At 35.2% G+C, this 19,797-nt stretch overlaps 2 protein-coding genes across 2 annotated transcripts; both read left to right on the forward strand.

Annotated features, from left to right (window-relative positions):
- The first annotated feature begins 6,673 nt into the window (after positions 1 to 6,673).
- LOC149019336 (putative indole-3-pyruvate monooxygenase YUCCA10) lies at positions 6,674 to 9,205 on the forward strand. The gene is made up of 4 exons (XM_089153365.1): positions 6,674 to 7,419; positions 7,755 to 7,988; positions 8,076 to 8,198; positions 8,888 to 9,205. The coding sequence occupies exons 1-4, from the start codon at positions 6,808 to 6,810 to the stop codon at positions 9,050 to 9,052; spliced, it is 1,134 nt and encodes a 377-aa protein (XP_089009491.1). The 5' UTR covers positions 6,674 to 6,807; the 3' UTR covers positions 9,053 to 9,205.
- A 360-nt stretch (positions 9,206 to 9,565) lies between these two features.
- LOC149019337 (G2/mitotic-specific cyclin S13-7-like) lies at positions 9,566 to 12,203 on the forward strand. Its single transcript, XM_089153363.1, has 9 exons — positions 9,566 to 9,735; positions 10,045 to 10,195; positions 10,283 to 10,340; positions 10,439 to 10,657; positions 10,757 to 10,879; positions 10,965 to 11,213; positions 11,304 to 11,465; positions 11,556 to 11,740; positions 11,826 to 12,203. Exons 1-9 carry the CDS (start codon positions 9,699 to 9,701, stop codon positions 11,962 to 11,964), a joined length of 1,323 nt encoding a protein of 440 aa, XP_089009489.1. The 5' UTR covers positions 9,566 to 9,698; the 3' UTR covers positions 11,965 to 12,203.
- Positions 12,204 to 19,797: the final 7,594 nt, after the last annotated feature.

Below are 19,797 nucleotides of genomic sequence, written 5' to 3' on the forward strand. Positions count from 1 at the left end.
ACATGACTCTAATAGGGTATTTATAATTACAACTTAGTTAAGTCCTATACTAAGTAGAAAAAGGAAATTTATAAATAAAACTATAGACTTATGAGGAAACAAAATCCTATTTTAATTAGGAAACCTCAATCCATGTGCCCCAGCTTATCAACAAAAATTATCGTTACAGGGTAATCAATTAGCAGACATCAACACTTTTGATTTCTATATATAGAATAAAAGGTGGAGATGTGATATCATTGCATTGCATTGTGCCTGGTGGTGACTTTAACTTCACAGTAGTTGAGAAAAACGGTGGAACTTATCATTTTACGGCGAATGACCAAAAAACAGTACGAGAAAATCCCTAAAATATTTTCAAAATTAGTCCCATTAACACCCAATATACAGTTCCAGGATACCCGAAAAGAAAATAAACACGTGAATAACGATTTCAAAATTTTTTTTATAGCACCTCTGTAGGATGAAAACAAAAACTTGTTCTGATACCATATTGTAATGTGAGGAATTGCTCTTGTAAAAGTATATTATTCACAAGACCCTAATAGGGTATTTATAGTTACAACTTAATTAAGTCATATACTAAGTAGGAAAATGAAATATATAAATAAAACTATAGACTTATGAGGAAACATAATCATATTCTAATTAGGAAACCCCAATCCATGTGCCCCAGTTTATCATAAAAAATTATCATTGTAGGATAATCAGTTAGCAGACACCAACCCCCTTGATTTCTATCACTTCAAAAAATTACTTTTAGTAGCGAATAAAAGTGCCAAAAACCAAATTCAAGACTAATGGGACTCTAGAAAGGTATAAGGCAAGGCTTGTTGCCAAAGGATATACTAAAACATATGGAGTTGATTATAAAGAGGCATTTGCTCCTGTAGTTAAAATGAATACTGTAAGAGTATTGATGTCAGTTGCCGTTAATCATGGATGTCCACTTTTCTAAGCAACACAAATTGCCGTTTCCATATAGTACTCATGTTTCAACTGTATCATTTCCTGCAATAGGTACATTTGTAGTTGCTTCACCATGTAGATTCTCGTCAGTATATTCAGTGACATTACCTATAACAGTGCTACCTTCAGTAGTGTCACCCATTTTATTGTCTTCATTAGCATCACCCCTTATAGACATGTTGTTTGGTATACTTGGTAACGGGATAGAAACAAATTCACTGTAATCTAGCTCCCCTTGAGTTTGATTCCTACTAGAGAAAAACATTTGAGTTTCATTAAAAGACACATCCTGTGAAATAAAAAGTTTACCAGTAGATGGGAACGTGGGAAGAACTGAAGAAAAAAAAAATTGGTGGAAGAAGTGAAAAAAAGAAGGAAAGAAAGATATTTTGTTTTATTCAAATTGGTACCGTACAAGTTGTTTCCACATTATTTTGTTTGAAGGTATTTTGTACAGGGTTAATTGGTTTTACGGTTTTTGGGCGTTCCAGACTCAGTGAAAGTATCGGATCGAGGAGATTTTGCTCTATTGGTATATGATATATTATGGGTTCATATGAAGATCTTTCCATGACAAGTTCTTTAGCAATACAACACTCTCTTGGAAAATTATATCTTTACTGCAGAACTTCATTCAGTCTCATCGTACTACTCTTGCTCTCTCTACTTTTCAGAATTCATTTATAGTAGATTCGGGTGCAACAGACAATATGTGTCGATCTACCACTCTTTTGTCTGATTTGAGCACTGATAAGTTACAATCTTATCCTCCTATTACTGTTGTTAATGGTACTATTGTCCCAATCTAAGGTCAAGGGACGTTGAACCTATTTTCAACCAAGACTGATTCATTATTTGTGCCATCATTATCTGTGAATTTATTATCAGTTAGTAAAATTACTCAGAGTTTAAATTGTAATGTGATCTTTTCAAAGGACAAAGCAGTGTTCCAAGACAGTTTTAACGGGACAATGATTGGTGAAGGTAGACTGCAAAATGGACTATATATGTTAGATCCTACAACTAGTGCATTGACTTCTATGAGTAATCATGAGAAATCTCAACTTTGGCATTGGCGGATAGGTCACCCTTCTGATAGGATTTTACGATCTTTAAATCCTTATTTATCTTTTAATTCTACTGGTTTTGATACCTGCCATTTTTCCAAGCAACACAGATTGTCGTTTCCATATAGTACTCATGTTTCAAGTGCATTATTTGATCTAGTGCATTATGATGTTTGGCATTCTCCTATAGACTCTAGAGATGGATTCAAATATTTTGTTTCATTTGTTGATAAATCTCGGGCTACATGGTTGTATTTATTGTCTTCCAAGAATGAAGTGCCACCAATAGACAATTTCAATCATATCTCAAAAGTTTGGGGATCTTACATCAAACTTCATGCGCAGCACCTCCTCAACAAAATGGGATTGCTGAGCGCAAAAACAGGCATTTACTTGAGGTGATTCAATCGTTATTATTTCATGGGAATCTTCCCATGACTTATTGGTTAGATGCTGTCAGCACAAGTTGTTATTTAATCAACCGTTTCCCCAGGTCAGTTTTGAACTTTAAGATACCATTAGAAATTCTATATGATCGTCCTATCATGATGTCTCATCTTCGAGTTTTTGGTTGCATCGTTTATGTTCATGCCTAGGGTGGTGATAAACTTGATCATCGTGCTCGCAAATGTATGTTTTTGGGATACTCTTCTACTAAAAAGGGTTACAAGTGCTTTGACCCATCTACTAGTAAACTTTTTATTTCACGAGATGTGTCTTTTAATGAAACTCAAATGTTCTTCTCTAGCAGGAATCAAACTCAAAGGGAGCTAGATTATAGTGAATTTGTTCATGTCCCGTTACCAAGTATACCAGATAACATGTCTGTAAGGGGTGATGCTAATGAAGACAATATTATGAGCGACACCACTGAAAGTAGCACTGTTATAGGTAATGTCACTGAAGAAACTGACGGGAATCTACATGGTGAAGCAACTACAAATGTATCTATTGCAGGAAATGATACAGTTGAAAAAACCTGAATTGAACAGAGGAAAAATAAGAAGCTATAGACTGAATATGAGAAACAATTGTTGAGGATACCCAATCAACCAATGCACTTGAGCCATTTAGACAAGTGATCATTCAGGTCAGCTTATGCATATCCCGACTACATTCTCAGGATAATTTTTTATATAATAAATATATCATTAAGAAAATTTGAGCCTATAAATTCTTTATAAGATGTGTTGATCATTGCCAACTTAGCAACTTGTTATGGTAATATCATATATTTAATTACATCTCAAATTAGATGGTACTTTGTGGTTAGATCAAAACTTAAGCTAGGCGTTTAATCATTTTTTTCAGCTTGAAATCGAGGTGTCAACTATAGATAGAATTTATAAATTAGGAGATCAATTGGCATCCATAATGTATTGGGTAAATATCACTTACCTCCCCTCTTAGCTGGACAAATAGCACTTACACCCCCTCTTAGTTGGATAATATCACTTACCTCCCCTCTTACCTAGCAAATATATCAAACACCTCCCCTCTGTTAACTTTTTCGGTTAAATTTAACTTTTACCGTTAAATATTTTTCGAAAACCCCAAACTACCCTTGGCTAAAAATATTTTTTTATTTTAAGCCCTAAATTACCCTCAATTAAAATAATTATTAAAAACCAAAATACCATAGTTAAAACCTAAATTATCTTTCTTTTTTTTGGTTTGCCAACCCTGGTTTGTAAATCGATGGTTCAACCCGCGTTGCACACCTGGCTGTGGTGGGTGAGTCTCCCAGCGGGGATTTTTTGCATCCATAAGGATTCGATACCGGAACCTTGCTTAAGCGAACCAAGCTGCTTACCACTTGGACCAACCCCTGTTGGTAAACCTAAATTATCTTTAATTATTAAAAACCCAACATACTCTTTTTTTAAAAAAAATTATCAAACAATTTAAAAAAACACAGTACTACAATCAAGTAAATTAAAAATGCAAGTAAAAAAAAAAAAAAAAAAGGGTATGTTGATAAAATTAAACTCGTACTACTATTTTGGGGTTTTTAAATTGTTTGATAAAACCTTAAAAAAAGAAAGAAACAAAAAAAAAAAAAAAAAAAAAAAAAAAAAGAAGAAGAAGAAAAAGACTATGTTGGGCTTTAATAATTAAAGATAATTTGGGTTTTAACAATGGTATATTGGTTTTTAACAATTATTTTAATTGAGGGTAATTTAGTATTTTAACTATTAGGGTGATTATGGTAATTTAAGGTTTAAAATAAAAGAATATTTTAGCCAAGGGTAGTTTGGGGTTATAGAAAAATATTTAACGATAAAAATTAAATTTAACTGAGAAATTTAATAGAGGGGAGGTGTTTGATATATTTGCTAGGTAAGAGGGGAGGTAAGTGATATTATCCAACTAAGAGGGGGTGTAAGTGCTATTTGTTCAGCTAAGAGGGGAGGTAAGTGATATTTACCCTAATGTATTTAATCACCTAACTTAGAATTAGTAATTAGTCCTAGAACACTAATTATGATTAACCTAATTTGGGGGTAGATTAGCCATTGAGTGTAGTTACGGAAATTTTTTTTTTTTCTAAATTCCTTTTTTTTTTGGTCCCAAAAAATTCTCTATTCTACTAAAGGTTGGCAACCTAATGGTACAAACGAAACCTTTGTACCATCATCGCTCAATTTGATAGATTGTAGATTAATTTGAATCAGGTCTGAGTTAGGAGTCTAAACATGATTTAGGCTCAAAATTTAGGCCCTCAAACAGATCAAATTCAAAATATTCTGATATCGAGTTAGGGTCAAGGTTGATGTTTGCCCTAATTCGGTTGGCTCTGCCTAACCCTATTATTTTGTCGGATATTGTTGATAAATATAGAAATTTCAAATTTTTTTTGGGTTCAGTGGGGAAGGGATGGGGGTCGGGGTTTGGTGAAGAGGGAGGTTATAAGTTGTTGAAACCACGTCGAAATTTTTTTCTAGTCTTAGTGCCTAGACCAAGTTGAGACACCAAGATTTTAAATTTCATCAAAACATAGTATATCATTATACTATTTTTTGGTTGCATGTTTCAGTGGGATTTAGATTTTTTTTTTTTTTTGGTTTAAGTTTTTGTGTGCAGCCTATTTTGAAGCCAATAAACATAATGATAACACTACTTTTTGAATAACACCTAACATAAACTGATTTTCTTGATTTGCAGGTGCCCGATTGTATGTGGACAAAATTGAATCATGTATTTTTACAGATGCATTGAGAAGTAAAATGCATTAACAACCATTGAGAAGTAGTCAAATCTCAACTACAATTTACAATTACAAACCCCCGAAATTCTTGAAATTTCACTGAAATACAGAAGTTTCATTGAAATTTAGTCAATTGACTCATTTTGTTTTGGACCATGTTGCTTCTTAGTAGGCTTGAGAAGGCCGGAATTTAGTACCATGGTTGATAGTGAAAAAATTGTTCGTTTATGAACTTTTATGAGGCATTCTCCACATCTAATGGGTGTTGTTATTGTGAAAAATATGATTTTAGCTCCATGATTCATCCTAGACTTGGGCCTGACTCCTACGACCAAAATAAGGATGAGAGTGGGCCACCTTTGAGGACGGGAAGCCACCTCCGATGATAAAGTCAGTCCAGGTAGGAAAACCAAAGAGGACCTTCCCTCGTTTCTTAGATGCGGAAGAAGCCCCCCTCTTTGAGGTATGATCATGAAATATATATAACCGATCCATACCTTGCCAGATTATTATGGCTTTGTGGCCTTTGGATTCGTGTTTGACCGACGAAGGGTGGATGATGGAAGTGGTTTCAAGAGGAGGCAAGTCAGGTTGCCAGGCGGTTCCGCTGTCAGAATGTCTCTTCGATGAATTGGAGATCAGTGTTGATCTTCTGCTGACGTTACTGTAGCCTACGAATGAGGGGACAATTGAGTCGCCAGCTCTGAGCTCGAGGAGGGCCTTGAGTGTATCAAAAGCTTTCCTATCCGCAGTGGGATAATGAGAATCCTTGGTGCATTACATGTTGGAGTGGTCATCACGTGGGAAGCTTTCCCTTCGTTCCTTTCCCCGAAAAGTCCCAAGTGATTGGGAGAAAGCCACGCTCTTCATGCGACTTCTCAGGAGGAGGTTCTCTGGGGAGTATCTGGGCTGAGAAGTGCCTGTCGAACGTCCTCGGTTCAATTGTAGTCCACGAAGGCTAGTTCAGATATCTATTCTCCAGTTCAAGGTTTGTAGACTATGTTGATAACAGATGCGATCGATTATAAGCATTTAAAAAAATCATGGTTGTTGGATGTAAAAAATACCACGTGTCATGATTTGAGCATCGCACATAATACTTGCGCAGCAACAAACAAAAATTCCTTCTTTTATGCATAAAAAAATTGCCCACCAACTATATGCCAAGTTTGAAAGAAAAGTTATACTCTCACTAACAAAAGAGAAAAAATCATTATTGATTTGGTGAGCTTTAACAATTAATCTTTTGTTTTCAGTGTCATAGATATTTTTTATAGAATATGAACAATCACATTACATCTCACCTAATTTACGTTGTCACAACTCATAAATTGAATAATCCATGTTGGATATCACACCAGAGAGTTAGTTGAGTACTGCTGCTACCCATGCATGCTTCATGCTTACATGTCTGAGCTAGAAGAACATCTAATTATTGAAACGAATGTCAATAACACTAGCTTTGCCTATAAATCTACAATCTGGGTTTTGAAATTAGTACGGTTGAGACAAGCAGAAAGTTAGATTTGAGGCAAGAAGTAGAGAGTTAGAGAGTGATCAGAAATGAAGGAAACGGTAGCAATAGTAGTAGGAGCTGGGCCTGCAGGTATATCAACTTCTGCTTGTTTAAACCTCCAATCAATCCCTCACATTCTTATTGAAAGAGAAGATTGCTACTGTCCCATATGGAAGAAGAAAGCTTATGATCGTCTTCATCTTCACCTTCCCAAGCAATACTGTGAGCTCCCTCATATGCCTTTCCCTGAGTCCTACCCAAAATTTGTTCCCAGGAAGCAATTTGTCCAGTACTTGGATGAATATGTAAGCAACTTCAAGGTGAATCCGATTTGTAACCGAACCATTGAGTTGGCAACATATGATGAAGCCAAGAAAAAATGGTCTGTCAAGGTTAGAAACACCAAAACTGATGAAGTTGAAGAATACAAGTCAAAGTATTTGATAGTGTCAACGGGCGAAAACTGCGAACCGTTCATTCCGGCGATGAACGGCCTCGAGAGCTTCAAAGGGGAGGTCTTGCATTCAACTCTGTATAAATCCGGGAGTAAGTATAACAACAAGAATGTTTTGGTTGTTGGTTGTGGTGATTCAGGGATGGAAATTGCTTGTGATCTAGCCAACCATGGTGCCAAGACTTCTATTGTCATCCGTAGCCCGGTAAGATAATTCTTTTCTTAGAATAGATTTTAGCTCTAGAATGCATTCTAAAATTTGATTATTCTATATCTTCTTACATGAATGTACCAAATAATATATACCAAATACATCTTTTGACTTAGAAGAGGGACTTTCCACACCACCTCAACCTAACATTCCTTGAATGTGGTTCTTATGAAAGAGACATCCCAACCAACACATAATGATTTATGATTCTAGTCTTTGTCATTCTTTTAGTTAAAAAAAAATTAGTAGAACTTATTTCTTGTAATGAGAATTGTAAATGCAATAACTTTATTATTGAACCGGACTTGAATTAAACCCGGTTGGTGCAGCTTCATGTTTTGACCCGGTGGATGGTTCAATTGACATTGTTTCTGTGGAGGTATTTTCCCCTTCACTGGGTGGATCCATTGCTGGTTGTGCTCAGCATGTTGTGGTTTGGTGATATGAGCAAGTACGGCATAACTAGGCCCAAAGAAGGTCCCTTTTACATGAAAGACAAATATGGAAAGTACCCAAACATCGACGCTGGTGCCATTAAGAAGATCAAGGCTGGCGAAATTCAGGTTTACTTCTACTCGGCTATTTTCCAAACAGTATTTTCTTATAACCCAAACACCAAACTAAGGTTGATTCAATCTTTGTTGAACCAGGTTTTACCAGGCATAAATAACATCAGAGGTGATGAAGTGTCCTTCGCAAATGGAAAGACTTACCATTTTGATGTGATTCTCTTTGCTACTGGCTTTCGTAGAACAACTAAGAAGTGGCTCAAGGTAACATTTTCCGTGGTTCGATCAGACCGAATTTCGGTCTAACCAAATCTTATGTTGGTATTTCTTTGATTTCTTTTGCAAAATTCGATTGGCCAATCTACTAATATGACCCAAGATTGAACCAGCTCAATTTTGGCCGGTTAGTTAGACCAATGACGAGATTGAATTGAACCTTAGCCCAAGGCCCACTTTTTTTATGCATCACAACCCTACGATTGGACTCTTGATTTAAGTATGATTTTCATCGTTGATTCTTACTGCATCTGGATCCTCTACCTTGATTTTTCTTGTCAAAATTAAGAGGTGAGTTTTCCTCTTAATGTGAGGTGGAGAGTTGTGAAGGAACTTCAGATCTCTCTACTCATCAGATTTGAATTCGAACTCTTACCCTTATTATACAAAGTCAAGAGAGACTTTCTTAGGGCGGACTGAATCAGCTCACCGTCGGACTCGTTCTTGTTTTTGAAATTTGTTTTACCAATATTTTGTGGCGTTTACTTTCGGGGGAACTCGGTTCCCCCCCTTCTAGTTCCGCTGGGGATCTCTGCCTCGGGTCCCCCCGGGTCCCGCCGGTTTCTTTTCCCAGATGTTTTGTGATTAGTATGTGTGAAAGGATGCTCAATTCTAACGAGTTCGTGCAAACTTTTGCAATATTGGGGATGATAACGTAAGTATATGTGAATTTTCAGGGCGACGATTACCTTCTTGGAGATGATGGAATTGCAAAACAAAGTTTTCCTAACCATTGGAAGGGAATGAAGGGTCTCTACTGTGCCGGGCTCGGAAGGGGCGGTTTACGAGGACTCAGCATGGATGCCCAAAACATAGCTAATGATATCAAGACACTCAATTGAAGATGCCACAACCAACCCCCTAGCTCTAAAGCTTTTAATCTGTATTTGCATATGTTTTTTTTTTTTCTTTGGTAAGAGTATTTGCATATGTGAAGACTTGAGGAAAATGCTGAAAGCCTACCATAACCTTGCCAAATGAGCTTGTTTCTCTGTTGCCCTATGGGCCTTTTCATAAATAAAAATAACTTATTTTTGGCTAATGGAAAAGGTAACTCTCAATTTTATTTTTATTTTTTTTGGTAAACTGGGGCAGAAAAGTCTTTTCCTATTAGGACAACCGGACAACTCAAGACAAGATCTTGTTACCGTTGGAGATTATGAAAATAGGCTCAAATGGAAACCGGCATAGCAATTTATCGGTTGGACATATCCAACGGTTGCGATCTCAACATTTTAAAATTTGTTCTCTCCAACGGTTGGATTTTAAACTAAGATGACCGTTGGGGTATGGGGATTGGGAAAACTCTTCATGCCACGCATGGTCGCTTAAAAGGAGAAAAACAAATGAGCCGAGAACAGAGAGGAGAAAGAAGACGAAGAGCAGAGAGAAGGAACGAAGCGAGGAGGAAGCAGAGACCGCGCCAGTGGGTAAAGAACTCAAAACCCACCATCGCCGTCCTTGAAGACAGATCAGGAAACTCCAGCAATGGCATCAAAACCAGTTGTTACACAGCAAGCTAGAGGTATTGTACTGCTGCGTGTTTCTTTCGTCGATATTCTGCAACATCTCTTGATTCAAAGCATCCAGTTTCTTTTTCTTTCTTTTTTCCTGTTTCAAATGATGGCCTGCAAATTTCTTTTTGGTCTTAGTTTTAATCTCTGAAAGGCTCTGAATCTTGTATCTTATGTGTTTCTGGATTTCTTCTCGATCTGTTTATTTTGGTAAAGGATGGGTTTTTCAATTCGCCGTGTGGTTCTATATCAGACCTAACTTTTCAGATACCATAAACATTCTGTTTTCTTTGATTATAATGATTTATGGATGGATGCAGGAGGTGCAGCTGTTGCCGAGGGAGGAGTAAAACAGAAGATCCCTTTGGGCCCAAGAAATAATCGGAAAGCACTTGGAGATATTGGGAATTTGGTTAACGTTCCAGTCATCGATGGGAAACCCAAGCAAGATTTCTCCCGTCCATTGACAAGGTACCCTCTCTTCCTCCCTCTTTCAAAACCGCTCTTCCATCAGCTTCTCTCTTCCCTGTATGATTTGTTTTTCTCTTTCTTCTTTAGGAGTTTTGCTGCACAATTACGTCTGAATGCACAACCTGATGCAGCAGAGAATGTCAAGGTAAATCTCTTTAGCACTGAACTGAAATCTTTCTACTGACTTGGGAAAATTGGGCAGTCATAAATACATAATATAAATTGAATTGATCTTAACTGCAGAAACCAGCTGCAAAAGTTGTTAACGGGGAAGTGGAAAAGAAAGGAGCTGTGCCAGCAAAGCCAGCTCAGAAAAAGGTTAATATGAAGCCAAAGCCTGAAACGGAAAAGGAGGTAAGAGCAGAGCAGAAAGAAGTTACAAGAAAGGTGGAAAACGCAACCCATAAAAAATCAAGGCGTAAAGCTAAGACCTTGACATCAATCCTAACAGCTAGAAGCAAGGTAGTATTTCTGAGAGAACCCATGTTTCTAGTATACCTTTTGAGTTTTGATGATTTCTAGTTTAACTTCTCATATATTAATTAATTGATTCATATTCAGGATGCTTGTGGTATAAAGAGATCAATTGATCCTGCTGTCAACATTGACACAGCAGATGCAGGAAATCATTTAGCTATGGCGGATTATGTGGAGGATCTATACAAGTTTTACAAGCTTGAAGAGGTACTTGCTTACTCCATTAATTTCTCATTGTCTGTTAGATGTTGTCAATTTATGTTATATGCGGATCTTTTTAAATCCCTTGTAGAGTTCAAGTCATATTCAAGATTACATGGGCATGCAACCTGATATAAATGAGAGAATGAGAGCCATTATTGTGGACTGGTTGATAGAAGTTCACTACAAATTTGAACTCAGACCAGAAACTCTTTTTCTCACCATCAATATGGTTGATAGATTTCTTTCCAAGAGAGTAGTCCCAAGAAGAGAACTGCAGTTGGTTGGAATAGGTGCCATGCTTATAGCAAGCAAATACGAGGAATTATGGGCTCCAGAGGTACTACTGCGATTTTCATTGTTGCAGTTAAAAGTTTGAGCTTTTCAGATTAAAATCATTTTAAACAATGCTTCTGGGGGGGTTTCACAGGTAGATGAATTTGTCAGCATTTCAGACATGGCATACACTGGAGAACAGATTTTGGCTATGGAGAAGGCAATCTTAGGACAGCTTGAATGGTGCATAACAGTACCTACACCATATGTCTTTCTTGTTCGTTTTATCAAGGCTGCAATGGCTGATAAGAAGGAGGTACTAGAAGATCAAAACTCTTATTAATTGTGGCTGTCCTTGAATTGCTCTGAAGTTATTAACAACTTCCTCTTTCTTCTTTCCCTTCAGATTCAGATAGAAAATATGGCATTCTTTATGGCAGAGGTAGGTTTGATGAATTACGTTGCAGTAAGGTATTGCCCATCAATGCTAGCAGCTTCAGCAGTATATGCTGCAAGATGCACCCTAAACAAAAGTCCCTTTTGGAATGAAACTCTCAAGTTCCATACTGGATTCTCTGAAGAACAATTGATGTATGTTAACCATTCTCCTCTCTCTCCTTGTAACCTTTGTTCTATATAAATCACTGTTGTAAGCTTATCTAATTTCCTGTAACAGGGATTGTGCTAAGCTGTTGGCCAAGTTCCACTCAGTGGCTGTAGACAGCAAGTTCAAGGGAGCTTACAAGAAATATTCAGATCCTGAATATGGTGCTGTTGCTTTACTTTCTCCAGCCAAAAGCCTTTTGACTGGATGATGATCAACCAACGGCCAATAAAGGGAGGGGGGAAAAAATCAACTGTTACAAATCGAGAAGATTATTAGATTTAAATTATTATGTATTGATTAATTAGCTAACCGGCTTCTTAGCCAACAAAGGGAGGGGGAAAAAATCTACCGTTACAAATCGAGAAGATGATTAGATTTAAATTATGATGTATTCATTAATTAGTTCTTAATAAAAAATTTCTTATAGTATCCAAAGTGGATTGTGTTACAAGACAGAGTCAAAAACCCTTCAACGGTTTACCAGAAAAAAAAAAAAAAAAACCCTTCAACGAAATTGGGCCTTCGATTCCTTATAAGGACATGAGATTTGGTCATCAAAATAAACTAAAATAAAATTGACAAATTACCCAACACAACATTAGAATTTAAGAGTCTCTAAGTCTATCTATAGGATTGATGACTAATTTTCCTAAATAATTAAAAACCCGATTTTCCACTAAAATTAGATTTTTAAATTATAAATTATTTATAACTACAGGCTTTTTTTTGGTAAGAGTTAGCTTTCACAAAAGGTTTTTATGTATGTGGGAAAGACTTGGAAATAAAAGCTCACTCTTTTTTCTTTTTTTTTCCAGTAAGAACTAATAAGCTCTTTGGCAACTCTGGTAATTTTTTCCACGTTATTTTTATATAGTAATATTGTTTGCCTAACTTGGGAAAGCTAAAATGTGAAACAAATTGATAACTATGATGCGTTTGTGTTTTTTCTTTCCTATGTGTTGTTTTTGGCTCACTTTAAATCAATTATTCTCTTAAATTCAAGGGTCAATTTACTCTATACCATTAATCTTATTATCTCGATCTTTTGAGTCAGTTCTTCCACCCATATGAATTGGAAAATTTTCCAATTAACACATTGGTTGTTAATCTTCGTGCTTTTGGTAATTAATCTAAGTAGAATTAACCATCTCTAATTACCAAAAAGAAGTTTAATCCAAAATAGAAATCCAACATCTTTAACCCCCAAAAAAAAAAACTATTTTTTGATATTTTTAATATTTAAAAATTTTCATTTAATCCACCAAAATTTGCTACCTCTATCTCCACTTTTGTGGTTTCCCTCGACCTTCACATCTTTACTTATTTTTCTTCTTCTTCAATCTCCCCCACTTGCAGCAATTCTTACAAATACGTGATTTTTATTGTTTTAAAATTGCATAGTAGTATGAAAAACCCTATAAAACCATTTATGAAGGAATCAAACTATTCAGATGATTATATTTTAATCTCTCAAAATTGAAAAATTAATTGCTCTCTCTCACACACACACACACTCTCTCTCAATTTCCATCGCTATTTTTTTTTATCGAATAAATCCTTACATCTTAACTCTTCCAATTCAACACTTCATTTAAGAATGAGAAATGTTCGATTTTTATTGGTCTAAATAAAAAAAAAATATGCTTTGAATCTTTTTCAAGTAATAGTAAATGTATGAAAGATGAAAGATAGAGAAGGAATGGATGTCAAGAAGAAAGAGAGTGTAGTAGGGGAAGACTCATATTTGGCATTTTGATAACATTGGGAAAAAATAGGAAAGAATAAATTTGAAAACAGAAAAAGAAAGTAAGTATGAATGGATTGAAAATTTTTTCAACCTATGTGGGCGGAGGATCCAAACTCTAATCTTTTGGGAGGATTCTCTTTTCTTTACAAGGCGGACCCAAATTATTATAAAAGGTCTAACCATCCATATCTCATTATAATATGTTTGAAATTATGGATGTAATTTTGCCTGAATGGCTTAAAACCACCTTGAATTCATATAAGATCAGAAGTTAAATTCTAGTTTGTGAGGATGGGTTAGGTTGGCTTTGGATTAAGATTAAGATTAGGTCAAGATTGAGTGTTGGATTTAGCTATCACCTGAAGCCCTACCACTATATAGAATATTTTTTGAAAATGTAAAGCAACAATATAGAATTAGTATTTTTCACTCACAATGGTGGAATTCCAAATCAAAATCAATGGACAACTCCATGGTAAGATCACCCCCTCGCTAGGACTTCGTCAGGGTTGTCGTCTGAGTCCATATGTCTTTATCCTATGCCATGAGATTTTGTCCAGTAGACTTACTTCCTCTGTTGCATACCCAGATTGCTAGGAATCAAATTTCTTGCTCAGCTTCAGCGATCAATCATATTTTCTTTGTAGATGATTGTATGCTTCTCACTCCGGTGAAGACAAAAAATGCCATTCACATTGGGCAACTCCTGCTAGAATATATGGAGGCGTCTCTAGTTAGCACATTAACCCTTCAAAATCCTAAGTTTTGTTTAGTAGAGTTGTCTCACCTTTGGCTCGGGAGTATATTTGTACCTTCCTTAGGATCCCTTAAGTTGCTACTCATGGCATATAACTGGGATCACCTTCATCTTTCAATAGGTCCAAAGCCTAGATGTTTTCATGTATCTCAAAAAAGCTGGATAGAAAACTGGTTGGATGAAAAGATAATTTTTTTTTTTGGATTTGAGGTTCATTCGGGCCAGCTTTGCACGCACCACGACTACATCCTCAGTTAGCTTTTTTATATAATTAATATAGGCGAGGCTTCGCCCCTGGCCCCGAGAAGATTTGTACTCTGACCTCCTATATGGAAGCGTTGGTCTTTTGCCAACTGAGCCAACCCTTGAAGTTGATGAAAAGATAAATTGTTGTCCTTCTTCGGGAATGAGGTTTTGATCAAGACAGTGGCGACAACCCTTCCCAACTATGCAATGTCTACATTACTTGTAGTGGGTTTTCAGCATTAGCACTCAAAATTGATTTTTAAAGACTTTGTTTTGCTTTCTTGGGTTTATAATCTTCAGTTTTGCTGTGTTAATACATAGCCTCCACTGTCTAAAATTACTAAAAGAAGAGGATTTTATTTCGGTTTAAAAAAACATAAAAACACAAGAGAATTAATGAAGTATTGCAATACTAAAAATCTAAATGTGCATCTCTTTTTTCTTTAAACCTTTTAGCTAACTTTGTCATGTCAAATAAATAAAAAACTAAATGTTCAACTTGCCAGCCTACCTTAAGCTTTACTACTATATAAGATATTTTTTAGGGATAATTACTATTGCCCTCCTCGGCTTTAACAATGCTAAGTGGTTGCTAACATTGAATATGTAATGCCTATTTTGTCTTTCATTAGAATTAAGAATTCAAAAAAAATGACATTACCTTCATTTATAGAAACTATATTGAATGTCAATTATATCCTTAAAATCTTATATTTTATAATTAATTTTGGATTTAAAAGAGTACCAGCTATCTCCATTTAAAATTTGATGAGGATTTTGATTAAGAAAGTTTGTGAATGAATTACCTCTTAAGATCTTGTTTCTTTATCCATAATTCCATCAAAACGTGCATTGTGGTGAAGATAAATTGTTCACAATATAAATTTAAGTTCAAATAGTAGGAACAATGATTTGATAAAAAAGAAATGAATCTATACGTGTGTGTATTGTAATTTTTGGAATTTTTGCAAAAGAACAAAATGACAATGATTTCCGCTACAGTGTGATACTTGCTAATGAAGGTCTTACTATTGTACTAAAAAATATAATCACATGAATTTTCAGGTTAAGTTCATCTTCAATGGAAGCGTTGTCCCCTGAGATGGTGCTCTCATAATACAATGGAGTTAATTGAAATAGAATATGATGAATATTGTTAAAATATCTAGCTTTGGAAAAACCTAAAATCAAGGGAGATTGATTGTGTTAATCAAAATGCTATGTCACGACCCCTGTTCCTAAAGGTTGGTGGGCCCACATTATGGACATTCAACCGGGGCACGTGATAGTTTCTCTTTTTATCAACATGTTTAAAAACAACTAAAAATAATACTAAACTGAATAGCTCCAAGGACTAAAACATATAATTTGTTTCACAGTTTGTCTCATATACATATGTATACAGTCCAAAGTTATGTTTTGATTAGGACACCTTTCGTTTAAACCACACAAGTGGCATCAGTCTCAGTCTCAGTCTTAGATGTTTAAAAGATTCTCTTTTTAGACTTTTGGCAAAAGGCCAGGTGTTCTCTATAGGAGGCCATCATCAGTTTAATCTATCTTTCCTCTTCTTAGTCTTGTTTCATGCCCTCCAATTTGGGTATACTGAGTACCAAAACTTACAAAAACTATTAACATTTTATTTATTTATTTATTCTTAGAATTTCCTCCTTTTTCTTTCTACTTTTCAATCTTGCTTCATGCCCTCTCTTTTGGGTACACGAAGTACCAAGACTTGCAGAAGTCATTAACGTTTTATTTCTTTTTTTATTCTTATTATTTCTTCCATTTTCTTTCTTTTTTTTTTTAAATTCAATTTCATCATTGCATTACTATACCCTGTGCATTTCAATGTACCTCTTGCATTTTAATCATCACTTAGCCTTATTTGAATAAGAATAGACACAATTCATACAATCCAACATTTAAATAAGAGAACATGATAATTATAAATTTAACAAGCATAAGCATCATTTCAAATTCGTAATTTAACAGTTTAAGCATACTATCATCATTTCAATTTAAACACTTCAATCAAGTTCTTAAGCTATCATTCAATCCCATGTATTTTTGTTCTATTTACAAAGCAATATTATGCACTTTCTATAGATTGTATCAGTGAATAAATAAGATAGATTTTATATTAAGATGTGAATGTTACCTGTCTACTAAGTGAAATCACCCACTTATAACATACATAGGTTGGTCAATATCACTTTCCTGTTCATGTTCCATGTACATCTCTTGATCTTGACTTAGTGAAAGTTTGTCATTTCTTCTGTATTTATGATGATTATCGGCTATTTCCGAGTATACGGAAATCAAACAAGCTCTCCGTCTCTTTCTCTCTCTTTACTTTCTCTTTCCTCTCCTCTCCTCTCTGTCTTTTTCTTTCTGTGTTCTCTCTCTCTTCTCAACTTCTTTTCTCTCTTTTCTCTCCTCTCCACTTCTCCTCTCTATGTTCTTTCTCTTCTCTCTCCTCTCCACTTCTCCTCTCTATGTTCTTTCTCTTCTCTCTCCTCTCCACTTCTCCTCTTTGTGCCCTCTTGTGCCTTTCAGCTCTCTCTCTCTTCCTGTCTCTTTCTACTCCCTCTTTCTCCTCTTAATTTCTCTCTTCTCTCTCTCTTTACTCTTTGTGTTTTTCTCTATTTCTTCTCTTTCTCTCACCTCTCTTCTCTCTCTGTTTTACTCGCAAAACCGCCTCTCCCCTATTTCTCCCTTTTCATTTCCTTTCTTATCTTAATAATATAACAACACATTGGCACCTCATTTTTCCTTTTTTGAAAACTCACCAAGTTAGGTGAGAGGGAGAGGGAGGTGTCACCTCCTCCTTCTCTCTCTCCTCTTTTTATTACGTATAATATATACATATACACACACACACACTTAACTGATGGGCCTAGTTTATATGTTTATGTGAATATTAATACTTATGGGTCAGAAAATTATGTTGATCATTTCATTGCTTTCAGCTCAATCTAATTCCATCTTTGTGGGATTCATAAGCGATGTCGAATCTCGATCAAAATACTTATTAGAATCAAATTCTATTTGAAGTATCATTTAATTACACTCGAACCATTTGGTCAAACCATTGACACATGATCAAACCACCATGATCCTTTAATAATCTTGAGGATTGAAACATTCTCATACAATGATAAAATAATAATATAAAAAAATGTTGGGCATCACATGTTACATATTAAAGATTTAGATTTGCGAAGTAGAGCCTGAAACATAAGTCACAACCATAGAAAGTACAAATAAACTTGTGAGATTTGACTTATTTGTTAATTAAAATTCTAGACAAGAGAGGTTGGGAGAGACTTGGGTCTGCAAAACTTGCCCACATAGAGGTAAAAGTGATTTTGGAATTTCAGAGCACTAGCAATTAGAACTGGCAATGTACTTTAAAATGAAGCTGGAAAAGAAGAATGCTAACGGGTTTAACGGGTTGTGGTTCAGTTCGGTTTTGAATCGGTTCCAACTAATGGGCTGCACACATGTTGACCTGAAACCGTTCAGGCTGGGGCTCCTTAGCCCAAACACAACCCGTTAAGGTTCAATTTGGATTGGTTTTAACAGTCCAGATTGTAAAATGACAACCCTATAGCTAGGGATCCAAAAATGAGTTTTCATATCGTTAGTGAAACTGACAAGGCCCTCCCTGCCAAGGAATTTGCAAAAGTATAACACTCCTTAACTAAAACGGTTCCTTGTATACTTTTTATTTAATTTAAACTTTTGTGTGAAAAATATTTTATTGATGAAGACCAATTATTCTAAACTAAAATGTTCTAAATTCATTTTGGATTCAAACATTTTTCAGAACACTAAAAAATTGGGAACACCATTAAACAATGGAGTGGTGGGATTTTGAGGTCATCAAAATAATTGTTTACACTCCTTTTTCTTTTCTTTTTTTTTTTGCTAATCTCGGTTTCCAAGGCTTTGCCCTGACTAATCTGGTGTTCGACCCAGGTCGCACACCTGGCTGTGGTGGGTGAGTTTCCCAGCGGGATTTTTTGCATCCACAAGGTTTCGATACCGGAACCTTGCTTAAGCAGACCTTTTATTAAAGCATTTTGGAGAGCATTTATGAATAAGGGTATTGAGTCTAATTTTTCTTCCTTTGAAGATGGTGTATAATATTACCTCCTAAGCTCTTCATCGCATAATCAGATAAGAACCCAAATATAAAAGCTGACAAGGTGAAAACTTTCCTTGATTGTGCACTGAAGAAGGTGAAGGGTAGGATTATGTACTAATATAACTATTCTAAAAGCTCCCTTGAGAATGTAGTCGGGGTGTGCGCAAGCTGGTCCGGATGAACCTTGGATCCAAAAAAAAAAAAACTATTCTAAAGAGGAAGTGATCCCAATTCGAAAGTATACATTAATTTTTTGAGCTTAGGATTTCTTTCTATCTTGTATATAGTTTTATTCTCAAACTTATAAGTGTTTTATGCTTCATTCATCTTCCTTATATTCAATATTGCTATTCAACCACAATATTTTGTTATTTCTTCTTTAGTTTTGTATTTTTATTGTATTACTTTTTGCCAACAAAAATCAACTAAATTTTGTTTAAGTAGTTTTTGAAAAGTCACTTGATGTGGTTCTATAATTTCCTTACATGGAGATTATAATAGAGATTTTTTTGGGAACTAAATAAATTAATAGTAGTTTTGACTTTAAAAAAAATCAAATAAAAGTAGTGATACATTTTGACGACTCAAAAATTCAATTAAAATGTCAACGCAAAGCTGTTCTAGTGGTGAAATCAACACCTCATGGTAAAGAGGTCGTGGGTTCGATTATTGATCAGGCATATTAATATCCCCATCCCCGGCTTCATAAAGCCCCTTTATACCAAAAAAAAAAAAAAATCAACTAATATTAAAGAATTAGGTCACCAACTAAATCTATTAAATTTTTTGTTATTATTTAATGATTTTGTTTCTATAATTCTTTTAAGTAATTACTTTTAATGTAATTAAAAATTAAAGAGAAAGTTGAGCTATCATGTTTTGTCTATCGTAAAGAAAAATTCATGGGTAATTTTCATCTGGACCCCTGAGGTTTGATCTATGTCATTTTTAGTCCAAATAAATAGACACTTTGCATCTACCTACCCTTAGGTATCCAATAAGATCAATTAAGGACAAATTATGATTTTTCTGACCAAAATATCCTCATGTCTATTCTACCGTAAGATTTGCATCATATCTTCACAATTAAATTCAACGGTGAAAATTAAAAAATGGAATATTTCAATCTTGTAACTTT

Source organism: Hakea prostrata, chromosome 4, assembly GCF_041222555.1.
Source record: "Hakea prostrata isolate BN-2017 chromosome 4, UWA_Hpros_2, whole genome shotgun sequence".
NCBI classification, from domain to species: domain Eukaryota; kingdom Viridiplantae; phylum Streptophyta; class Magnoliopsida; order Proteales; family Proteaceae; genus Hakea; species Hakea prostrata.

Bases quoted from the DNA above. Each gene is read 5' to 3' on its own strand.
- LOC149019336 (XM_089153365.1), top strand. From the start codon at position 6,808: ATGAAGGAAACGGTAGCAATAGTAGTAGGAGCTGGGCCTGCAGGTATA. The intron at 7,420-7,754 runs GTAAGATAATTC...CGGTTGGTGCAG, and splicing joins CTATTGTCATCCGTAGCCCG to CTTCATGTTTTGACCCGGTG. The intron at 8,199-8,887 runs GTAACATTTTCC...GTGAATTTTCAG, and splicing joins CAACTAAGAAGTGGCTCAAG to GGCGACGATTACCTTCTTGG.
- LOC149019337 (XM_089153363.1), top strand. From the start codon at position 9,699: ATGGCATCAAAACCAGTTGTTACACAGCAAGCTAGAG. The intron at 10,341-10,438 runs GTAAATCTCTTT...TCTTAACTGCAG, and splicing joins ATGCAGCAGAGAATGTCAAG to AAACCAGCTGCAAAAGTTGT. The intron at 11,214-11,303 runs GTACTACTGCGA...GGGGTTTCACAG, and splicing joins AGGAATTATGGGCTCCAGAG to GTAGATGAATTTGTCAGCAT.